Below are 21,028 nucleotides of genomic sequence, written 5' to 3'. Positions count from 1 at the left end.
GGAACCCTCTATGAGCTCTTTGTAGGAAGGGTGGTATGTGAAGGCAGTGGCTCAATAAAGAAAAAAGAAAAACACACACTTCTAGCCAAATCTGTAACACGCAGACAAGAGATGTGGAAGTTGGATCTACACACTGCAGTGAAATGAGGTGGTAAAACCCTATAGTGGAAGCATGAAATGTACCACTTCATACTAGGGATGGGCGAATCTGTCAAGCTCCATCTCGTTCAGATTCTCAGTTTTCCACCACTCGGCTCATTCCATCCCAGGTTCATGTGAGCTTGTTTCCCCCCAGACAGAAATGAATATGGACCTGTGTACATTTTTCAAAATGAACACATTTTTTTGCATATTCCAAATACGTGCATTTTTGTACGCATGCACCCACCGACTAAAGCGTGTTTTCATGCATTTTAGAAACATACGCATTTTACCTGGCACATTTTCCCCAATACACACATGTGTGTATGTATTTTTTGCTTTGTAAAACACATTGCAAACTTGGAGACGTTCAGATTTCCAACCGCAAATTGTGTCCGGGTCCACGTTCAGGTCCAGGAGGTGCAAGATTAGGTAATCTCACATTAAAATGCAAACCCAATGAATTTCTCACCCATCCCTGCTTCAAACTGCAGGTGGCAGGTCACATTTTTAGTGCTTCTCCATGTAAAACACTCTCTACAAGTAGAAACCTAGCATAATATGAAGGTGTAACATATGTGTGATAATGTAAATGTTTGTGTTTGAATTGCAAAATGTTACCCAGGTAGGTTAGAGTTAAAGGAATGGTGGTGTGTGAGTGAAAGGTGGGAGGGGCTTGTGCGTGAGAGAACACTAAGGAGTTTAAAATGGTTGGACAGGAGTTGAGGGTGCTGCACTCAATATGCCAACAAATTTGGAACACTCAACAATGGCCACAAGACTGGAAAAGGTCAGTTTACATTCCAATTCCAAAGAAGGGCAATGCCAAAGAGTGTTCAAACTACCGTACAATTGCGCTCATTTCACATGCCAGCAAGGTTATGCTCCAAATCCTACAAGCTAAGCTTCAGGAGTATGTGAACCGAGAACTACCGGAAGTACAAGCTGGGTTTCAAAGAGGCACAGGAACTAGAGATCAACTCGCCAACATTCGCTGGATCATGAAGAAAGCAAGAGAATTCCAGAAAAACGTCTATTTCTGCTTCATTGACTACGCTAAAGCTTTTGATTGTGTGGATCACAACAAACTGTGGCAAATTCTTAAAGAGATGGGAATACCAGACCACCTTACCTGTCTCCTCAGAAAACTGTACGAGGTTCAAGAAGCAACAGTAAGAACCGGACATGGAACAACCGATTGGTTCAAAATTGGGAAAGGAGTACGACAAGGCTGTATATTGTCGCCCTGCTTATTTAACTTATATGCAGAGGACATCATGAGAAATGCCGGGTTGGATGAATCACAGGTCGGAATTAAGATTGCCGGGAGAATTATCAACAACCTCAGATACGCAGACGATACCACCCTCATGGTAGAAAGCGAAGAGGATCTCAAGAGCCTCTTGTTGAGGGTGAAAGTGGAGAGTGCAAAAGCTGGTTTGAAACTCAACATTAAAAAAATGAAGATAATGGCATCTGGCCCCATCACTTCCTGGCATAGAGAAGGGGAAGAAATGGAAGCAGTGACAGACTTTATTTTCTTGGGCTCCAAGATCACTGCAGACAGAGACCGTAGCCATGAAATTAAAAGACACTTGCTCCTTGGGAGGAAAGCTATGGCAAACCTAGACAGTACAGTAAAAAGCAGACATATCACCTTGCCAACAAAGGTTCGTATCATCAAAGCTATGGTTTTCCCAGTAGCAACATATGGCTGACAGCTGGACTATAAGGAAGGCTGAGCGCCGAAGAATCGATGCTTTCAAACTGTGGTGCTGGAGAAGACTCTTACGAGTCCCCTGGACTGCAAGGACGTCAAATCAGTCCATCCTAAAGGAAATCAACCCTGACTTCTCATTGGAAGGACAGATACTGAAGCTGAAGCTCAAATATTTTGGCCACCTAATGTGAAGAGAGAAGTCACTGGAAAAGACCCTGATGCTGGGAAAGATTGAAGGCAAAAGAAGGGGACGGCAGAGGATGAGATGGCTAGATAGCATCACCGATGCAATGAATATGGACTTGAGCGCACTCCAGGAGAGAGCACAGGACAGGAAGGCCTGGCGTGCTATGGTCCATGGGGTCACGAAGAGTCGGACACAACTGAACGACTGAACAACAACAACATCTAGTGAGTGGGGTTTTCAGATAAGGGCTTAGGAGGTGTAGGTAGGTTAGGACTGTGTATAGGATGATTAAACAATAATATATACAACTCTTGCCTTTAATAAAATTTTAGTTGTCTCTCTCTCTCTCTCTCTCTCTCTATATATATATATATATATATATAATCCCATGTGTCGGTTTAATTTATTAACACTACCAGAAAATTCTATTTTCCTGCCACTACTCCTATATTGGTTAAGGAAACCAGTTAACTTACTGGGTGTCTCCTTGCCACAAAGTAAAAGGGCTGAAGCATTGGGAATCAGTGAGGACAACTGGCCAAGGCTGAGGCAGAAGTCCTAGGGTTTTATTTTTTTCGGTTTCAACAGGTGGAAACTGGAAGGAGAGTAACCCAGAGCAGGAACGTCACAGAAAGATTGTGCTAGAACCTTTCTTCCCAGGTGCTGCGAGGTCAACTTGTACTGAAATGTTTTACATGGGGAAACGTTCAAAAATGGTATCCTCCACCTGCAGTCTGAAATGGTGAAGTCTAGTCTACCATCTCATTCTGCTGCATATGTAGATCCAGCCTCATTAGCTACATAGTTTACTACCAATGGGTGGCAAATTTTCATAGGCCAGATTCAGGTTCTGTTCCTCTTAGAGATCCAGAATGAAACAGATAAGCAGAAAATAGCATCAAAAAGCTAAAGCTAAGTAGAGCCAAATACATGTGAAATGTTAATCATATATGCTTCTGCGGACATGACACCAACAGCAATAAATAATGCGCTGCTTTTTTATCTGCACATTTCCTAAATGCTAAACCAATAGAATCTCTTCCTTTTGTAAAGTTTCCAACGGGGGAAAAGTTAAATTGACTTAAGAGAAAAATTTAAACATTTTCCTAGTTTTCTGATTAGACTTGATCTGCACATTTAGAAGACTGGCAGGAATATTAACCTCACACTTACTTTAAGGACAGAAGCTCCATGACTCTCTTTTGGCCCCCCAAAAGGCAACATTGTGTCAAGAAGGGCAGCATCCTTTCCTGGTGCTGAAGCCAAGGAAGGGGTGGTAACATAGCTAACCCACACAGGCATATGAAAATTCCTAAGCATGCCTAAGTATGCCACACCTTAGCAACAGAGGGAAAGTATCTAAATCATCAACAAAGTTTTATTTCTTGGTTTTCCTTCTATTTTAACATTCCTAACGTTTATGAATCTGTCAATGTCATTTTATAGTTGGACTCCATCAATTGTAAACATTGGTGTCATCTTACTTGCAGTAAAAAATGATCCAAATAGATTTCAGAGCAATTCTGTTGTATGTTTACAGCGGGGAGTGTGTGTGGGGGAGATCCATTGGCGGAGCAATCGCCTATCCATTGCCCTGCTGTTTTGCTGTGGCAACTATTTCTCCCCCCACCCCACTCTCCTTGATTACAATAGGAGGAAATTAACACCACCCCCAAGGTCAGAATACAGTTGCGCCATTTCTATGGACATGTCAGGAGAAGCAAAGGGGCTTTGGATACGTCATATGAATGCCTGCCCCCGACATGTCCCATTCCCCCCCCCCATTCCATTCATTCAATATGTTCAGGGTGGTATCACATATGAACTAGTGTCGTGTGTTTTCTTGCCCATTTGCAGTGTCAGCTTGACCTGCACTTTAACAAGGAGATATGAAATTATAGCTTTCGTAATACAGCATATCTGAAGTAAATATCACCAGCTTTTTTTCTTGGCAGGGCTCCTTTACATTTAACTGTATGACAAGCAAAATTTAGCAGGTCAAGCTTTTCCTGGCATGCAGCTTGAATAAATAGGCCAGGTTTCTGCATATCTTTCAGCCTTAAAAAAAGTGGGGAAGACACATGAGCCCTGACAGGAAAAAAAGTTTGCAATTCTCCATAAATTACCTTATTTAAATTAAGACAGATGCTGGAGGGAAAAGCCACTTCTAAATTTTCTTTTGCTGCTGTGAGACTGTTTGAGACAGACAGACTTTCCTGGTTGTAAATCGGCAGCCTGAATTGTTAGAGATCCCCTTACATGGCCCCAACTACGTTTATTGGAAAATACAACAAGTAACAGGTGTGCTAAAGCTATGATAGACAGCAGATAATTAGAAAGCAATGTTGCGAATTGTATGTAGATAAGACTCATAACCAAGCCACTGGGTGGAACTCTTTGTCCTCACTTGTGTCAAAATCAACACATTTAGCATTTGTTGCATAAGGAAACAGGGGTAGGGGTGGGGGTGGGGTTCACTGGTGCAACTGAAAAGGAACAAGGAGGCTGTGAAAAACAGGACAGAAAACGGAGGCTGCAATCAGATGATCACAATGGCTTTCGAGTACACATGCACAGGATTGAATTGTTAGTTTAACACCTCTTCAGTTGCATAACAAAGATACTCCTTTATTTATCCTACTTTTTTCCTTATGAGTCAAAGTAGCTTATAACATTTAAATGACATCAAACAATAAAAAGACCAGAAAACCCAAGAGAACTACAGCAATACTATGTTACAGCTAATGGTGACACTCCATATTCAAGTCCAAACCACTGTTCAATTAAATAATTAAAAAACACTTTCTGAAAAAGGAACCTCACAACTTTATGCTGCCCGTGACCTAAAACCCTCTTGCTCCCAAACAGTCCTATTTAAAGTCAGTGGAGCCACTCACTCGTTGATAAGGGGAATATCGTTCATTCCAACTGACTGATGAGGAACCATGCCACTGACTTGCCCAAGAGAACAAAACTTTCAGCGGGATTTGCAAGCCTGTAAACAGCTTGCTATGATTGCAGTTTATTTTACTAGTTCTGCTCCTCTATCTTTCACAGCAGCCTCACACCCAGAAACCTAGCAGATCAGGCTTTTATCTTCAGATACAGTGCCAGATGCAAGGGAGGACAGGGCTCCTGCATGACAAGCTACCCCTGCTGAAATTCCCCATTCTACACAACTATTAAAAGGCACAGAAGCCCTGGCCTCTTTTGCATCTGGTCACTATGACCCAGTTCATACAATCCCCGCAGCTTAAACAAGCTACAGTGGCATGATGGGCACTATTTGCCTAATTACCTGCCTGGACATGGCTTGTCATGTTGTCCAAACCCAACAACAGGCCACAGTTTAAATCTGTGGTGATTGTACAAACTGGGTCCATATCTTCATAACAAGAAACACTTCACCTCCTAAATTCCTACGTGTAAAGCTATGTGTTAAAGGCACAGGACCAAGGTCAGTAACTAAAGTAGAAATCTAGCTGTCGCTCAAACTGTTGATATACTCAGGAACTGCAGTCCAGTGTGCTATATTGCAATTTCCTGGCATAACAAGCATACAACACACATTCCTAAGGTCAAGCAATGCCTTTAGTCGGACCAAACCAACAGGTCACAAAATGGTGAGAAAGCTTTCAAGTTCTCCAGAACTCTTCAGCAAGCTGGATATTAACCATAATTCTACACAAAGTTTTTTTTTCTAATGACCCACACACTATGCTTTGTGTGTGTCCTCACTAAGGCTATTTTTATTATCACACTATAGAAGCATTTTGCACTAAAGCCTTTTGTCAACTTGCAGAATTATTACTTCTCCAGCTACAGTCTTAGTCGTTAGCATCTGAATATGCAATAGAAACAGGAGAAGGACATCCCCTTACCATTCAGTAAGGAAACTGACTTTGGATACCTGACTCAGGAACCACAAGAAACTGCCTTATATCAAGTCAGACCATTGATTCATCTATCTCAATAGTGGGCTGGTTCGCGTTATCACTGCATCCCACCATGGCTTATTTAAGCCATGGTGGGTTGCAGCGTGTGCTGGTGGCCATTTTATATATTCAGTACTTGGCAGGGGATTGCATGTCATCCGAACCCAAGCAGCAGGGGTTGTTTGAGGGTTAAACAATAGCCCATGGGTTATTGGAGGGTTGTTTCCCCCTCCAACAATCCATGCTGTCCCAGTTCAGATGACATAACAAGCCACACCCAGTGGGTGATTGTGGAAATTGCACCCCACACATCATGTGATTTAAATAAGCCACTGTGGCTTATTTTGATCATGTGAGCTAGCCCATGTGCAGCAATTCTCTTTTTTCGTTAACAGATTTTCTGTGATAAGAAAAAAGATGGAAGAAGCGGTGGGAAAACACAGGAGGGTTATGGGTTGAAGACCCCTGGTTAAATTCCATGAATGACACAGGGCAAGGGTGCCATCAATGCCTTTTCTGGAACCACCCTCGGGGAATTTAGCTAAGCAAGGAACCAAAGCATGAGAAAATGTTTGTTCTACGAAGAATGAAGGGTGAGGAGCAGAATTTAATCTGATGCCCAACAAATAAACCCTGTTTTCTTAGTTTAGGATCTTCTTTCGCTAGCTTAATCTCATCGTGTATTATTTTCGTATCAACACGCAAGTGATAACAAGATTAAACCTCCTTAATTTTAAAGGCCTACAATTGCCAAGGGTATGATTTTGGCAAGAACCTTCTAACGGGTAACCATCTTTCTCTTTGAAGGCTATCTACCAAAGCTTTTTGCTTAGATGCTCAACCTCAGGTTTTTTTCCCTGCCTTATGTCAAGTAGGTCAGTTATCTCTTGCTATAGAAGGCAGACTAATGACATAATTAAGTATGATGATTAGCTACCATGATCTTCTGAGGTCCAGAAAACAGCACAACTGCTTGAAGAGACTTATGCAGTACACAGTGCAGAAAAACAGGATCATTTTACAGTTAGCTGAGAAACTGGGCCAAAGGCTCAAGTCTGGAATCAAACAAGAAGTCATCTGTCCATTTCCATCTAAAGTTCAGGAACTACTCAACCAATCTACACTCATATAGGCAATACCTAGGCCATTTAATCTAACAGAAGTTGTTGATGGACCTTGGAATTCCAACTGTTAAGGTCTCAAATCTCCTAGCACTCAGGCCCAAGGCTTCCTCTCAGTAACATTAGAGCAGCTGAGCCAATGACAGCTAGGGGAGTCATGATGCCTCTGCCTACTGTGACATCAGAGCAAATGAGCCACTTGCTCCTTGACTGCTTGCAGATAAGTGCATCCTACAAACTACAGAAGAGCTCTGTTGAGAGAGATACAACTGTAAAGGCAGCCATGTAGAAAAGGCATTTCTGTAAAGTCTGTGCAGGGGCCATAATGTTTATAAGCTATCTGGTATGTGGCTTGCCAAATCAAAAGGCAAGCCTTCACCATAGAACTGTTGATGTGAAGGGAAGGGCTGCAAAGAAGGATCCTGTACCACTGGGTTTATTTTCCCCAAGATAGTGTTACCTTTAACCAAGAAGGCCTGATTGGCCTACTAGTAAATTCCCTATTAGCTTATCCACTCCTTGCCCTCCAAGACTCACCTGTATCTCCTCTGTTTCATCCACCAACAGGAAGCTTACAACATTTTCTGTCATCTTCTTCCTTTTGGCCTCCTCATCCATTCCCTCCTCCTCTTCATGAGGTTTGCCACCATGGTATACAGTAATGGGGTGTTTTCTCTTGTTTCCACCAGCATGAGTCCTCTTCTGACACTCTACACACAGGTTAATTTTGCATGCTTGGCACCTTACCACTGCCCTCTGTCTGGAGCTTGTAACATTGCTCTGCATGATATTCCCACCGGCAACCTTGCAGGTATCACAGTACGGGACATGGCCAGCTTTAATTCGGGTCCGTTCATGGTTTCGTAGCCTTTCCTGTCTGTGCAATTCTTCTTCACACCGCTGACACTGCAGGCTGCCACACTCATCACACTCAAAGGTTGCTTCATCTGCACCACTGCAAGCATAGCTTTCCTGGCACAAAAGGGCGGTATTCAATCCCTTATCTGCTGTTGGAGGCTGGGCGCTCATTTTCAGCAATTTACTGTTAGCTTTATAAAATTGTTGTTTTAACAGACATGTACATTGGTTTTCCAAGAGACCAAAATCAGTATTTATCTTAACATGGAGGAAACTCAGCAAATGTCGGTGCTTCTCTTAATGTACATATCAGTCTTGGTTCCCCATGACCACTGCTACAATTGTTTCACGATATGCAAAGCGTAACTTATTTTGTTTGTCTAAGTAATGTAAACACTGCAACCTTCCACAATTAATGACAGGCCCAAATGAACTCTGGGCTTAAAAACACAATGAACTTAAATATGTGAAAGAAAAACAGTCTGATAAATTTCTAAAATGCAAACCAGATCTTTCCCTGAAATGAGTAAAAGAGAAAGAGGAAAAAGATTGATAAAGAAGAAAAGAAACATTAGTAAATATATCTTAAGTTCAATAGAGAATTCAGACAATATTAGAAAGTCCTTTCTCCCACAAACTCCCACAGTTTGACTCCTCCCACAAAACACTTGTGGGCACTTCCCAGATCTGTGCTTTTTCTAAAACAACAGATTTCTTTATTTGTCTGTTCCTAGCAATGCAGTCTCATACAAGCTCTCTTAGCTGCAAATATATCTGGAAAACTACTTTGAGGTCCTCACATAAAGTAGTCAGAGGGAGCTTTATAAAACTAACTGGTATGTGGACTGATCCTATGTATAAAGGAAGTTGAACTTATTTATTTCTGGACTGCTTTTCTAGACCATATTTACTCAAGTATGGCAGCACTTTCTCTCAAGTAAGTGTGCATAGAATTGCAGTTTTAAAGCAAAGAAACTCATCTTTTGTAAACAGATCTGATCAGGGTGAATACCACACCAGAGCTTAAGATGTTTTTAAACTCTACACACCAGCAGCAGTTTGTTTTACAAAGGTGATCTACTTACCTTAAATCAAGGCAGTAACAATCATTTAAAACTTATTTAAGCAATCTTTAAGCCAAAAGGGGAGAGGGCAAGAGGTTCCAGTAAAAGTGTTTCTTCACTGTTTACACTTGTGGCTCCCTTGCTTTCAAGGCAAGACTTTGCCTTAAAGCACAATAAATACCACCCTGTCAGTATAATCTAAATAAGGACAAAAGGCATACCTAACGGGTTGCTTACTTAAGTTACTTTAAACCACAGTAGGAAAGTATTGTTATGCTAAATATTATTTCTTATAAAGTACTAGTAAATCTTCCTTTACACAAGGATATTGGGGTGGAGGGAGAAATAGAATAAACGAGATGACAAACCATGCCTAGAAACAAGCAGGCCTCCAATAGCCTATTCTATTGTTTACAAAACAGCAAGCACCTTCCTCTTCCTCCCTGCAAGTCTGAGTGACTAAGTAATCTCCTCCTCCTCTTAGCTGCAAAGATCGGGGAGCGGGGGAAGAGAGAATCCTTCCTTTTCTCCTCAAGAAGAAGGTTTAACTCCCGTCTCCCGTAGTGTCTGAACCCCACCATGTAGACCTGATACCCCCGGGAGGTATGAGGGCCAGTCCCAAGCTCTTCTCCTCCTTCTCCCCTTGTTGTCAGTGTTGATCAGCTGATCGCAGGGAACTTCAGGGTTATTTTTTCCAAGACAGGAAGGTGAGCGGTCGAGTGGGGAAGGAGAAAGGAGAGGACGGGTGCATTGTGGGAGTTGTAGTGCGCGAGTCCTGGCACTTTGGCGCCTTCAGTACGGGGGCAGTACTACATGTCCCTATGTGCACAGCAGGGAGAAGTGAAGCTAGGTCGCAAAGCATGCTGGGAGATGTAGTTTCCAAAGTCCGTGGACTCGTAATCGTGACAAGCTGCGACAGCAGAATAAAGCAGGGTAGAAGTAGGAGGAGAGTGCCGGGGTGGGGTGGATGTGTCTTAGCGTGTTGTGTAATGGGGAAGGACGAAGAGGGATGATTGTGTAGTGGGAAACAATCGTGCAGAGGTGAGCCCTCAGCATTTATGGAATATTAGTGTTTACTGCGACGTACCGAGGAGCAGAAGGCTGCTCTTTTCTGCATACAGTTTGGCTTAGAAGCGAGGAAGAAGTAGGAGATGGCAGCAGAGCCCATAATCCGACACCGAGTCCTCTGGAGCTGAATCCCAAAGCGATGTTTTCTGGTTTGCAAAACATGTATGAATCCTTTTAACCTTGTTTTATGCAGCGATCAGTAACACACTCTTTTCATACTTTAAGAAGGGGGGATGTATTAATTTTTCATGACTGGAAAGGGCGGCCGTTGATCTCTTTGCAATGTTAAGTAACCCGAGATGTTGGATTCCACCGGTTGCAGAATTTGTTAAAACAGTTTGAGCCTGTTTCCTGGGGTGCTTCCAGACAAGGCCTTTATTGTGCAATCGTGCGGCCCCATTCAAGGAATTTGCCGGGAGGGGGGATCTTCAATTTGTTGACCTTCCATGCTTCCCCACCGCTTCTTCTGTCTTTCTTAGAAGAAAGGGTGATTCCAGACGGAGGGGGCCTAGAGGTAACAACTGGAAAGTATTGTGAAGCTATTACATTTTTTTTCTCCTTGATGGATTTTCGGAGTTAAGGAAGAGGATGGAAGAAAACATGGGAGGGTCATGAGTAGAATACAAAGTCTGGACTCACCGTAAACTTTATGAATGAGGCATTGTAATGGCGTCATTAAAGCCCCTTCAGGAAGCAGTTGCTGTTTAGCACTAGAGCCCTAGTTTCCAACTTTTTGATGGATTATAGACTTATGTCCAAATACTAGGACTTCTACATAACTAAGAATGAAGCCCATCAGTTGAATTGGCTGAGATGTCAGGGGTTCTACAAGTAAAACTGTAGGACCCACTTGTACACCAGTTCCCAAATGTACCGTAGAGAATGCACATCCTGGATAATCATATTTTGAAATAGGGAGCCCCAAACCAGGGATTAATTTCAGTGTAGGCCCAGGTAGGCCAAGCCATACTCACCTACTTTCCAAGGTAGGCCCAGGCCTACCCATCACTTTTGTCAGTGTTGGCCCCTCCAACTGGGAAATGAAAAGATACAACTAGTATCAGTATAAGAAACCATGTATTTCCTTTTCCTCCCTCTGTGCTTTATATATTTCATTGTATTCTTCCTGTCTGCTACAAGCAACTTCAGCACCACCCCTATCCCATCACCTTGCAGCCTGTCTAATTTTTTGTTCTCTCCCATCCTGTTTTTTTTCCACCCCCAACCCCAAGGAAGTTTGTTTCTTGCCTTGGGCTTTTTGCATTTTACTACGCTCTAATAAGTTAGACTAAACCAATTATTCTGGGCAGGAGACTGAGGTTGCTTCCAGACAAAGGGCGTCTAATGCTAACAATCAAAAGACATTGTGCAACTGTTCTGTCTTTTCTTCCTTAACGGTTTTTTCTAAAGACGGAAGAAACACTGGAAAAAAAACACGGGAGGGATACAAATGGAAGACAATGTCTTCTGGACCCCCTATAGAATTCTGTGAATGAGGCAGTGTGATTGCACAATAAAAGCTTTATCCGGAAGCACCTTGAGTTGCAAAACAGGAAGAAGGGGAACAAACAGCAAGGATTGCTCAGAACCACCTGTCACCTAGTGCTAGAAGTAGCTCTCTGCATCGTATTTTGACACTCAGTTGTTTATGCCTGTGTAAGCCTCCATCAACCCCAGGCTGATCAGCTAGCTGTAGGTAGGGAAGCTGGCTCTTGTTCTGTTTTGGCTGGGCAGTGGTGGCTCATGGGCCCCCAGACTTATGCACCAAGCTCCAACTGTAACGGTGTCACTGAAAGCCCAGCACAGACTGAAACAGAGTAATGCCATTTTGTGTTTGACATTTCGTATCAATTTTGTTATTGTGGTTGCATAAGATAGCAAGTACATGGGGTATGTGGGAAAACAGCTCAGTCTAGCTAACAAACATCTTCAAGCCAGTACATTTTGCAGATGATGAAATTTGAGATAGAACAAGAGAGCTAGACTGTTGAGAACAGAAGTGATGTTGAGATTTGCTGGGGGGGTGGGGGTGGAAAATTGGTGTGTGTGTGAATTTTCCTGTGGGTTTAAACTTTTTTTTTAAACTTTGTTTTCCGGCAGAAAATGTTTTTCCAATTTTTTTTCTGGACCTTCACATCTCTAGGTAAATGTTGTGGATTATTGTTGCAATTTGAGAATAACTGTGTGTAACAATTGTGATGATGACAAAAGAAAGCTGAGGATGAGAATAGCAAGAATAACTTATCAGCGAAACCAGCAAGGATATACCAGATGGCTGATCTCACCTAACAGTGACCTGGTTCACACAATCAAAATAAGCCATCATGGTGTGTGGAGGGCACGATCCACAATCACTGCCCGGGAATGGCTTGTTGTTTCATCTGAAACTCCCCCCCCCGGGGGGGGGAATTGGCATGGCTTGTTGGAGGGGGAAACAGCCCTCCAGTAACCCATGGGCTTTTTTAGGGTTATTGGAGGGCTGTTTTCCCCCTCCATGCCGCCACTTGAGTTTGGACGACGCAACAAGCCACACCCAGGTGGTGATTATAGAAATCAAGCCTGGCACGTACATGGCATGTGCCGCAATTTAAATAAGCCGTGGTGGCTTATTTTGATCATGCAAACTGGCCCAGTCTGGAATTTTAAAAGACAAAATAATTCTTTTTAAAGAGCTTTTACAGTTAAATTTCAGTTGGTGATTCGCCTAAAAACACACTGCAAGGCCATAGAACACATTTGGTTTTGGATCACTCTCCCATTGAATGTACAGAACTACACTTATATATACTGAGGATAATACTTTGTGCATTTGATGGTGAACTACTGAGATGCTTCCAGATGGGGCTTTTATTATGCAATCCCGCTACCTTATTCATGGAACTTTAGAGGGGGTCCAGACAACATTATCTTCCGTGTTTTCCCACTGTTTCTTCAAACTTTTTTCTTACTCAAAAATAATCTGATAAAGAGGAAACCATGGAATAGATACACAATGCCTTTTGATTGGGAGCACTAACAGCCATCTATCTGGGAGCAACCCTGGATCTTAGCACTTGAAAGCTTGTGCCATAATAAAGCCCTTAGTCTTTAAGGTGCCACAAGACTCTTGTCTTGTTTTTGCTGCAGCAGACTAGCATAGCTATTCTCTGGGCAGATACTGTTAATTATCCTTGCAGGGATCTATCTCATTTCAGTTAAGTTCACCATTAAAACCTGTTAATCAGGAAGACTGACTAGATAACCTTGTTTTTAAATAATTCATAATGCTTATATTTTAGTCTCATGTTGCTGTTTTGCAGCTTCATTTCAGTCACATAACATTTACAACTAGTTAACTGATTTGGGAGGAGGCAAGGATAATATGACGATAACTGCGATGTAATAACTTGAGAAACTTTCAGAGGAAATAAACAAGATAATTGCAGTCTGGCACATATAAATGCCTTGTATACTTTACAACAGATTACAAACTTGATTGGCTATTTTAGTACATAGACACAATATTATCTTTCTAGATTCTGTCACTTAAGAGCACAATCCTATGCATGTAGGCCATTTTTCTGTCTAAACTGGCATAGGATTGTGCTTTACATGTATTTTTGTTATACTGCTGTGCTTCCTATGGAAAACAGGTTTATTAACAATAAGAACTTTCCCTATATATCCACATATATTATCTCAGTAATCTTTACAACAGCCTGTCAGGTTAGTAATATTATTATCATCAAATTACAAATGGGACCACTGAGCCTGAAAGATATATGGCTTGCTTAAGGCCACCCAGTGAATTAGTAGGTGAACTGAAATTTAAACTAAAAATTGTAAGTTCTTAGTATGTCCTTTAACTGTGCAATTCTATGCATATCTACTCAGAAGAAAGCCCTTTTACGTTCACTGGGGCTTACTCTCAAGAAAGCATGTACAGAATTGTGGCCTTAATCCTAGGATGTAGTTCAGAACATACGAAAAGTCCTGCTCAATCAGACCCAAAGCCTATCTAGTTTCCTTTTAAATCCATCTAAGCTGAATTCTGTAGTTCAGCTATCAGCTGTGGGATGTGCTGGTTGTTTGTAGTGATGATAACAAATGTGAATTCAGCACATGAAGATTTTTCCTTAACTTCAGCCACACACAGTATATATACATATTCAGTGGGTTTAAAAAAAAACAAAACAAAACCCTGCCAGTTTAAGACCAGAGTTAAAGCTATTTCATGTTGGCTCAAGCTCCAATAATCCAGGAAACTGGAAGCTTATGCTCATGCCTTAACAGACATGCCCTGTGATCAGTAGTGATGTTGTACAATGTCACTAATTGTGCTTGCTTACAACTTACCCCCCATGCACCCGCACTTTTACCTGGTCTCTCAGGCCCAAATCCAGATTGCATGGAACGTCTGGGACCAGGAAAGATGCTGCACACTGTCCTTGTCCTGTATTTCTTTATGAAGCATCTGAACTACTATACTGCTAGAAGAATCCTCCTGTGTGATTGACCCATGGCTGTTTGTTACTTGTAGACAAGCAAAATGTGTGACATTGCACAACATCATTACTACTCACAGGGCATGTCAAGGCATCAGCCTTCCATTTTCCTGGCTTTGTGAGGCTTGAGCCATCATGAGTTAGCCTTAACTCTGATCTTAAACCTGCAGATTTTTTTATTATTGAATTTCCCTGGTTTTAAAAAAGGAAATGTATTATTACAGTGTTTTTAAGAAAAATAACCACACACACACAAGCAAGTCATTCACTGAGTAGAGGTGTAGAAATGAATAGATATGCCCCTATATCTTCAGAATAGCTTAATTCTGAGTAAGCCTGCACAGGATTCCAGCATAGCTTTTTCCTTTTCCTCCAACTCCTCATCAGTGAGAGTGATTCCTTCAGTCTTCCAAATTACCTCATTCTCATCTCAGTTTACAGTTCCCTGCTACCTCTACCCTACTGTCAGAATGCCAACATGAACAGTGGAATTCAAAACACTGGAGTGTACTGACAGCATTCTAGCTTGAATGAAACAAAGCATGCCTGACATAACTTCGCCAGCAGTTGCTGCTATAGGCTTCCATGGGGCAGAAGAACCTTGATAATTTTTAAACTGTTACTCAGAATTTCACCAAACCAATGAAAAGCACACCCCCTCAACAAGCCTAAATAAAGTACATGAGTAGTTTCCCCCAGAATTTGAAAGAAATATATATGTTGAGCTGCAGATTGAGTAAAAAGTACAACGTCTAACTTGCTGTATCTGTGGCAATTTGTATCAGATCAGTTTGGTATTTTGCACAATTGTGGACTTCATCAGGTAGATTATGGATGCCAAGTTTCATGTTATTAGTTTTACAGGTGTCATTTTTATAAGCAGTAGAATTTTGAGGCTCATAATGGTGGAACCTTTTATTTATTTATTTTTGCAATTCATTTTAACTAAAAGGGCTCTCCTGTGCCCTGTTAATATGTTTTAGGGCGCAATCCTATCGGGATTCCCATCAGCCTCCAAACTTGGAGGCTGACGGGGATCCTGTGCAGAGTGAGAGGAGCATGGAGGCGATCTCTGCCTCTGCGCTCTCCCCACTCTGCATTTTAGCTAGACAGGCGTTTTCACCCATCTAGCTGAGGCGTCAGGGGGAGGGAAGAAGGCTGCGGATAGTTCATAACCCTGCTTCCCCAGCCCCATATCGGGCATGCCCCCCTTTAGGTCCTCTCCAATGCTGCCTTTGTGAGAGACAGCTGGCGGGGTTCTCTCCACACCAGCAAGGAGGGGAAGGGGATCCAGGAATCCAAAGTATCTTATAGACTCTGTCTAGGGGCCATAGGATTGCTCTTCCTGATACAATTTAAAATGGCAATACTATTCATACACATATAGTGGCTTTACAATAGTCGGAGTCCTACAAGAAATATTACGCCATGCTATTATATAACATGTATTCTCTCATTTAAACTAATTAGATCTTTTTGATAGACTATAAAGCTCTATCACATACCTCCCCAGTCTAGCTTGCCACATTTTTATCAAGCAATGTGCCCAGCACCACGCTAGTAAAACAAAATAAACAGGGTATCAACAGGCATATTCTAACCACAGGATTTCAGCCTTAAATTAACACACAACAGGAAATTAGAACACTGGTGTATAATTCTAATCAAATTATAGCCTTTTATTATCCTACATGGCAATTTCAGTTTTCAGAGTGGGATGTAACCAAAATATCAACACCGTGTGAACTAGATTTCTACAACTCGCCCTTCTTAGTTATCTCCCCCTTTTCCTTATTTCCAAGCAAACTTGCTTATTCCACTTTTGTCTCTTTAAACACTTAAAAAATGTAGCTAGGATAGATTCCGGTTTATTCACATATGCATGCATCTATGCATGCATGCATACACATAAATTCCAAATTCACAAAAACTCATGAAAAAAATGTGGAAGTTTTCTACATATTGACAAAGCCCCTGAAACATGAACAACTTGTAAAAAGCTAGCTTGGGCCTTAGGTGTACGCTTGTCAGTGTTGTGCAGTGGTAGTAAGAGAACTGGACTAGGGCTGGGAAGTCGCATGGTCCCCACTAGGTCATGAAGCTCAGTGAATGTGACTTTAGGCTGGTCACTACTACTACCTCTCAGGTTAATCTATCTCACAAGGTTGTTGTGAGGTTAAAAATGGGTGAGTAATCAAGGCAAAGTTTAATGTCATAGCTAAAAGAAACTGCCCTCTATCAGGACTCCATGACTTTGCTAGCTAAGAACAGGCTACACAATGTAGCTGCTATATATTGGTGGTGTTGCCAGGTCCAACATGCTAGGAAGTTATAGAGCTCAGTTATGGAGCCTTAGAGTTTGGGTGTCCAGAAAGTTTATTGTGGCTGTCCTTATGCGTTTATCTGAGACTAATTCCGAAAGTAAGACAGCTCTAATAAATCTGCTTAAGTGCCGTCGCGCTATGCAACGTATAAACGAACGGCCGTGAAGGAAGAGGCTTCATTGTCGGTTTCCATGGTTAAGAGTCCAAGATCCTCAGGGTTGACCTCAAGATGGCGGCTCTCCGCAAAACAACACGCGGAGGTATTGTAAGCCCGCAGCAAAAATGGCGGCAGAACCATCGCACCATTCCGCCGCCCTTTCTGAAAGTATAACTCTATGGTAATGCCATAGAGTTGGACGGGAAGTAACTTAGACTTACAATTCTATTGTCTGAAATCGAGACTTCCTCGTTACTTTTGACGCCATTTTCCCCCTTCTCTGAGATAAAATTGAGACAGCTGTCCATAGGAAACTCGAGAATTCCAGGGCCTCCGCATAGCTGTTACAAGGCAGCAGTGTGCCCTCCCCCCGCAAAAGTAAATGTTGGAGCAAAGGCAGGAGTTAGAATTCTTTGTAATTCCGCTTTTATGTTTTGTGAAAATCAGGAAATCGGACTACAAGTTAACTTTTGCCGCCGCCCCCCAGGCAGCGTCAAATAACATTTCCAAGGCGGACCGTATATGCAAATACCATTTGTAGCACAGCGTATGCCTTACAGCAAGGAGACGGGGAAAAGGCGCCCAGCAGTAGACATGCTTAGGCGCATAGAGCTAAGGGGAGATATTCTTAGAGCAGCCTTCCCCAGCCTGGAGCCCTCCAGATGGATTGCATAGCTGGCTGGGGGTGAGGGGAATTGTACAGCCGACTGGGGAAGGCTGCTCTACAAAATTCTTATCTCTACGTGCAGCCGTCACGCTCTCTTCCTAGCTCGATGGTCAGGCGAGCGCGACGTAGGGCGCTCGTTCGTCGAAGGGCGCTCACATGACCGGCGGCGTAACGCGACGGCGCCTGTGGCTCTGCGCGGTGCGTTCGCGGCCTAGCTGCCTTTGCCGGGCTCTCTGAGGCGTCGAGAGGGACAGGCCTCTCTTCCTCGGTCAGCACTTGCTGTGAAAGGCGGGCGACGGCCGGGCCGCTAATCCTCCTGAAGGAACCGGGAGAGAGGTAGGAACAGGGAAGGCGGTGAGGGCGTGACGGGGCCCGCCGACCTGGGGCACCCGCCTCACTGGGCGCCACCATTGCAGGGGGCGGGAGCGGGGTGATGGTGGTCCCCTCTTGGTTCCTCGGGGGGAGGGGGGAATCCGCGCCCTCCTCGCCTCTTGCGGGGCGGTGGCTGGACAACGCGAGCGCCCCTCCTTGGTGTTTTTTAAATTATTATTCTTATATAACCTGTAGTAGGAGGGAAAGGATTTGGCGGTGCTGGATTGTAAGAGCTTTCTAAAAAGCCCTCAGAGAAGGCAGCTCTTAACCGGCCTGCGAGCAAGCCCGTTTAGAACGAATAGGTGTCCCTACGAGGGCATCCTTTGCTCCTGGTGCGTTTGCACACAGGGCTGGTTCAAGTTGTGCATCATGTTTAGTGTTCGATTGCATGCAGGATCAAGAAGTGAACTGCACGTGCGAGTAGGTCACCAGAGGAAGAATATCACCTTAAAATGCGACGTTTTTCAAATACCTCATTGGTGCAGAATATCCTTAAATGAGCTTCTGTATGGCAGGACTTTTGCAATAAGCACTTTCTCTCCTGAATCTCAAGCAGTGAACTGATCTTGAGCCTCTCTGACTTTCATCTCCAACATTTCTTAAAACTGCAGATTCCATCCATGTATTAATATATGTATATAGCCTCATGGAACTGGTACAGCATATCCACATGCTGTGGTTGGCTTTCATCATGATTGCGATTTAAGTAGCAGTTTATTGTTAATGCAGAAAAGGCCATGGGATGTTCGGATGGTAGAACTGCACATCTTCAGTGAAAGTTCTCCATTAAGTGTGTGTTGAAAACATGTTTTAATTCCTAAAAGCTTAGGCATTAAGGCCTAAAAGCATGTACTTGAAATCCCAATGAAATTGTGTGTGAATTAGGCTTGGTGGAAGAGCCAGAGTGAACTCTAAAACATCTTGGGAGAACATATTGTAAATTGACATTGTGAATATTTCAAATGTTTGCCACATCATGTGTTGACTAGATACAAAACATAACAGTTAACTGTTGCCCTCTGGCTCTGTTTGTTTCCAGTGGCTCTTAGACAAGTTGCCCACTTAGGTGTTTAACAATATTTTGGTAAGAAATTAAGAAAAATCCTAAGTGCATTATATCTGGATTCTATTATTTTTGTCTTGTTGCTTCAGACAAAGTGCCATCAGTTAAACTAAACATGCATTCTAATGAAAACATTACAATTGCCAGAGATATTTACAAATACGCTGCATTACAGTTATTTTGAAGAAAGAAAAATAAAATCTATAATGAGATGGGGAGAATACAGTAGGGGTAATTTAACCAATTGACACAATGCTATGTAATCAGCGTAGATTTATTTTTAAGAATATTAAAATAATTTTCTCTGTAATCTTGATTTTTTGTGCTATGGCTGATGGTATTGTAAATATTTTGTGTGTAACCTGTATTTTGTATTACTGGTTTGCTGGTAGGAATGTGCTATTGGTATATGGCCATGACCCTCTAAATTTTAATTTCTGTAGATGTCTTAAAACTTTGTAAAGTGATGTGATATAGTTTTGAAAATTATTTCAATAACTGGGAAATAAAAAATATCTAGAAGCATATAACTTTTCCAGTGACTGTCTTTGTATCTAAAGACCTTTATCCCTGTTTTTTTAAAAAAATTAATTTATTAATCGCCCATCTGGCTGGTCACAAGCCATTTTTACTGGCTCTGTAGCCTTCTCTCTTACAACTTGTAGATGCTTGAAGGAATTAATTCTTTAATCCTTTATTTTTCTCTTTTCATACTCTTTGAACATTTACAGTGGAACCCTATACAGCTCTATTCAGAAGTAAGTCCCATTGAGTTCAATGATGCTTACTTCCAGGTAAGCGTGTGTAGGATTGCAGCCTTAATATTGACCTCTTACTCTGTCCTGTGTGTAGGTATCTTGCCAGCATTCAAAATTGAACATGACAAGACTCAATTCTAATTTATCCATCCACATACCTTCATTACTTACATCTAACTGTATCTCTGATCGTGATGGAACTTGCTTTTAGTATTCTGGGGAGAAACACTTCTCTCTTTCCATGCACAGGCTCCTGCTAAGCCTTGCTAGTCCTTCAGTGTTTCCAGGTTTATCCCTGTCCCTTCACTTCTAATGCTAAAATGTTTATATATACTTACCACTGGTCTAAATGCCTGCAGCTCCTTCTTGCTGACCTTCCTTCCTGCAGTCCACCTCTACTTAAATCAAAATGCATTTCATGTAATCTTCTGTCCTAACATTGCAATTCTGTCATTTCTGAAGTGCATATACTTGTTCCCCATTGCTTTCTATCAGTGATGTGGATTTTGGGGCAAGGTGTGTGTTCGGACTGTGCCATATTTTATATGCTATATAAATATTTAAAAGTTTTACCAATAGTCAAAAGCAGTTGAACTAAATACTTAGATTGGGAGGTGGCGAGGTACATTTTGTGTTCTTTAAATTTTATATTCAAACAAATCCAGAACTTTACTTGAGGTTTTTGTTTTGTTTTGTTTTTTGCTGGAAAACCTGTAAGTATGTTGTAGACTTGACAACTCAGTAGCATAACTTCCCTTACATTATTTAGGGTGGGATCCAGTATTGCAGGAGTAGATTTCTCATGCAGTGGGGCTTTCTCCTCTCCCCTGTACCCCTCCCCCATAAATCTGCTCCAGAGGGTCCCCCCAGTCCTCCAAAGCAGAATTTGAGGGCATACTTGGGGCGGGGGGGAGGGGTAATTGCCCCTGTCCTGCTGACTAAAGCAGTTTCATCAGTGAAAAACATTCATTGGATTTCACCCTTAGGGCACAATCCTACCCAGATAGTCTCCAGCGTCTGAAATTGGGAGCTGCCAACTATCCTATGCAGGGTGGTTGGAGCACGGAGGGGATCATCTCCTCTATGCTCCAACCGCCCTGCATTTTGGC

General features: G+C 42.3%; 2 protein-coding genes across 16 annotated transcripts in view; one reads left to right on the top strand and one right to left on the bottom strand.

The window, feature by feature from the left end:
• Positions 1-9,687, bottom strand: part of ZFYVE1 (zinc finger FYVE-type containing 1) — a 38,527-nt gene extending 28,840 nt beyond the window's left edge. For 2 of the 8 annotated variants that reach the window (XM_084847422.1, XM_084847385.1), the window contains exons 1-2: positions 9,048-9,687; positions 7,642-8,479 (exon numbers count right to left, since the gene is read on the bottom strand). In XM_084847422.1, the coding sequence (XP_084703548.1) occupies positions 7,642-8,133 (492 nt within the window). In that variant the 5' untranslated portion in view covers positions 8,134-8,479; positions 9,048-9,687. The remainder of the gene's footprint in view (positions 1-7,641; positions 8,480-9,047) is intronic. The other 6 variants (XM_084847433.1, XM_084847395.1, XM_084847442.1 and 3 more) reach the window with 3 other exon arrangements.
• A 259-nt stretch (positions 9,688-9,946) lies between these two features.
• RBM25 (RNA binding motif protein 25) overlaps positions 9,947-21,028 on the top strand; it is a 45,659-nt gene continuing 34,577 nt past the window's right edge. For 4 of the 8 annotated variants that reach the window (XM_084847361.1, XM_084847328.1, XM_084847352.1 and 1 more), the window contains exon 1: positions 17,881-18,062. Coding sequence is in view for 2 of the 8 variants with exons in the window: in XM_084847344.1 (XP_084703470.1) it covers positions 10,234-10,256 (23 nt within the window). In the remaining 6 variants the exon portion in view is untranslated. Of the gene's footprint in view, positions 10,257-17,880; positions 18,063-21,028 lie in introns of those variants that run through there. The other 4 variants (XM_084847371.1, XM_084847337.1, XM_084847344.1 and 1 more) reach the window with 2 other exon arrangements.

Source organism: Heloderma suspectum, chromosome 1 (assembly GCF_057233095.1).
Source record: "Heloderma suspectum isolate Gila_16-S chromosome 1, 16-S_ref, whole genome shotgun sequence".
In the NCBI taxonomy this organism is placed as follows: Eukaryota; Metazoa; Chordata; class Lepidosauria; order Squamata; family Helodermatidae; genus Heloderma; species Heloderma suspectum.
Note: the sequence above shows the minus strand (reverse complement) of the source record. Positions and strands in the feature narration are given on the sequence as shown.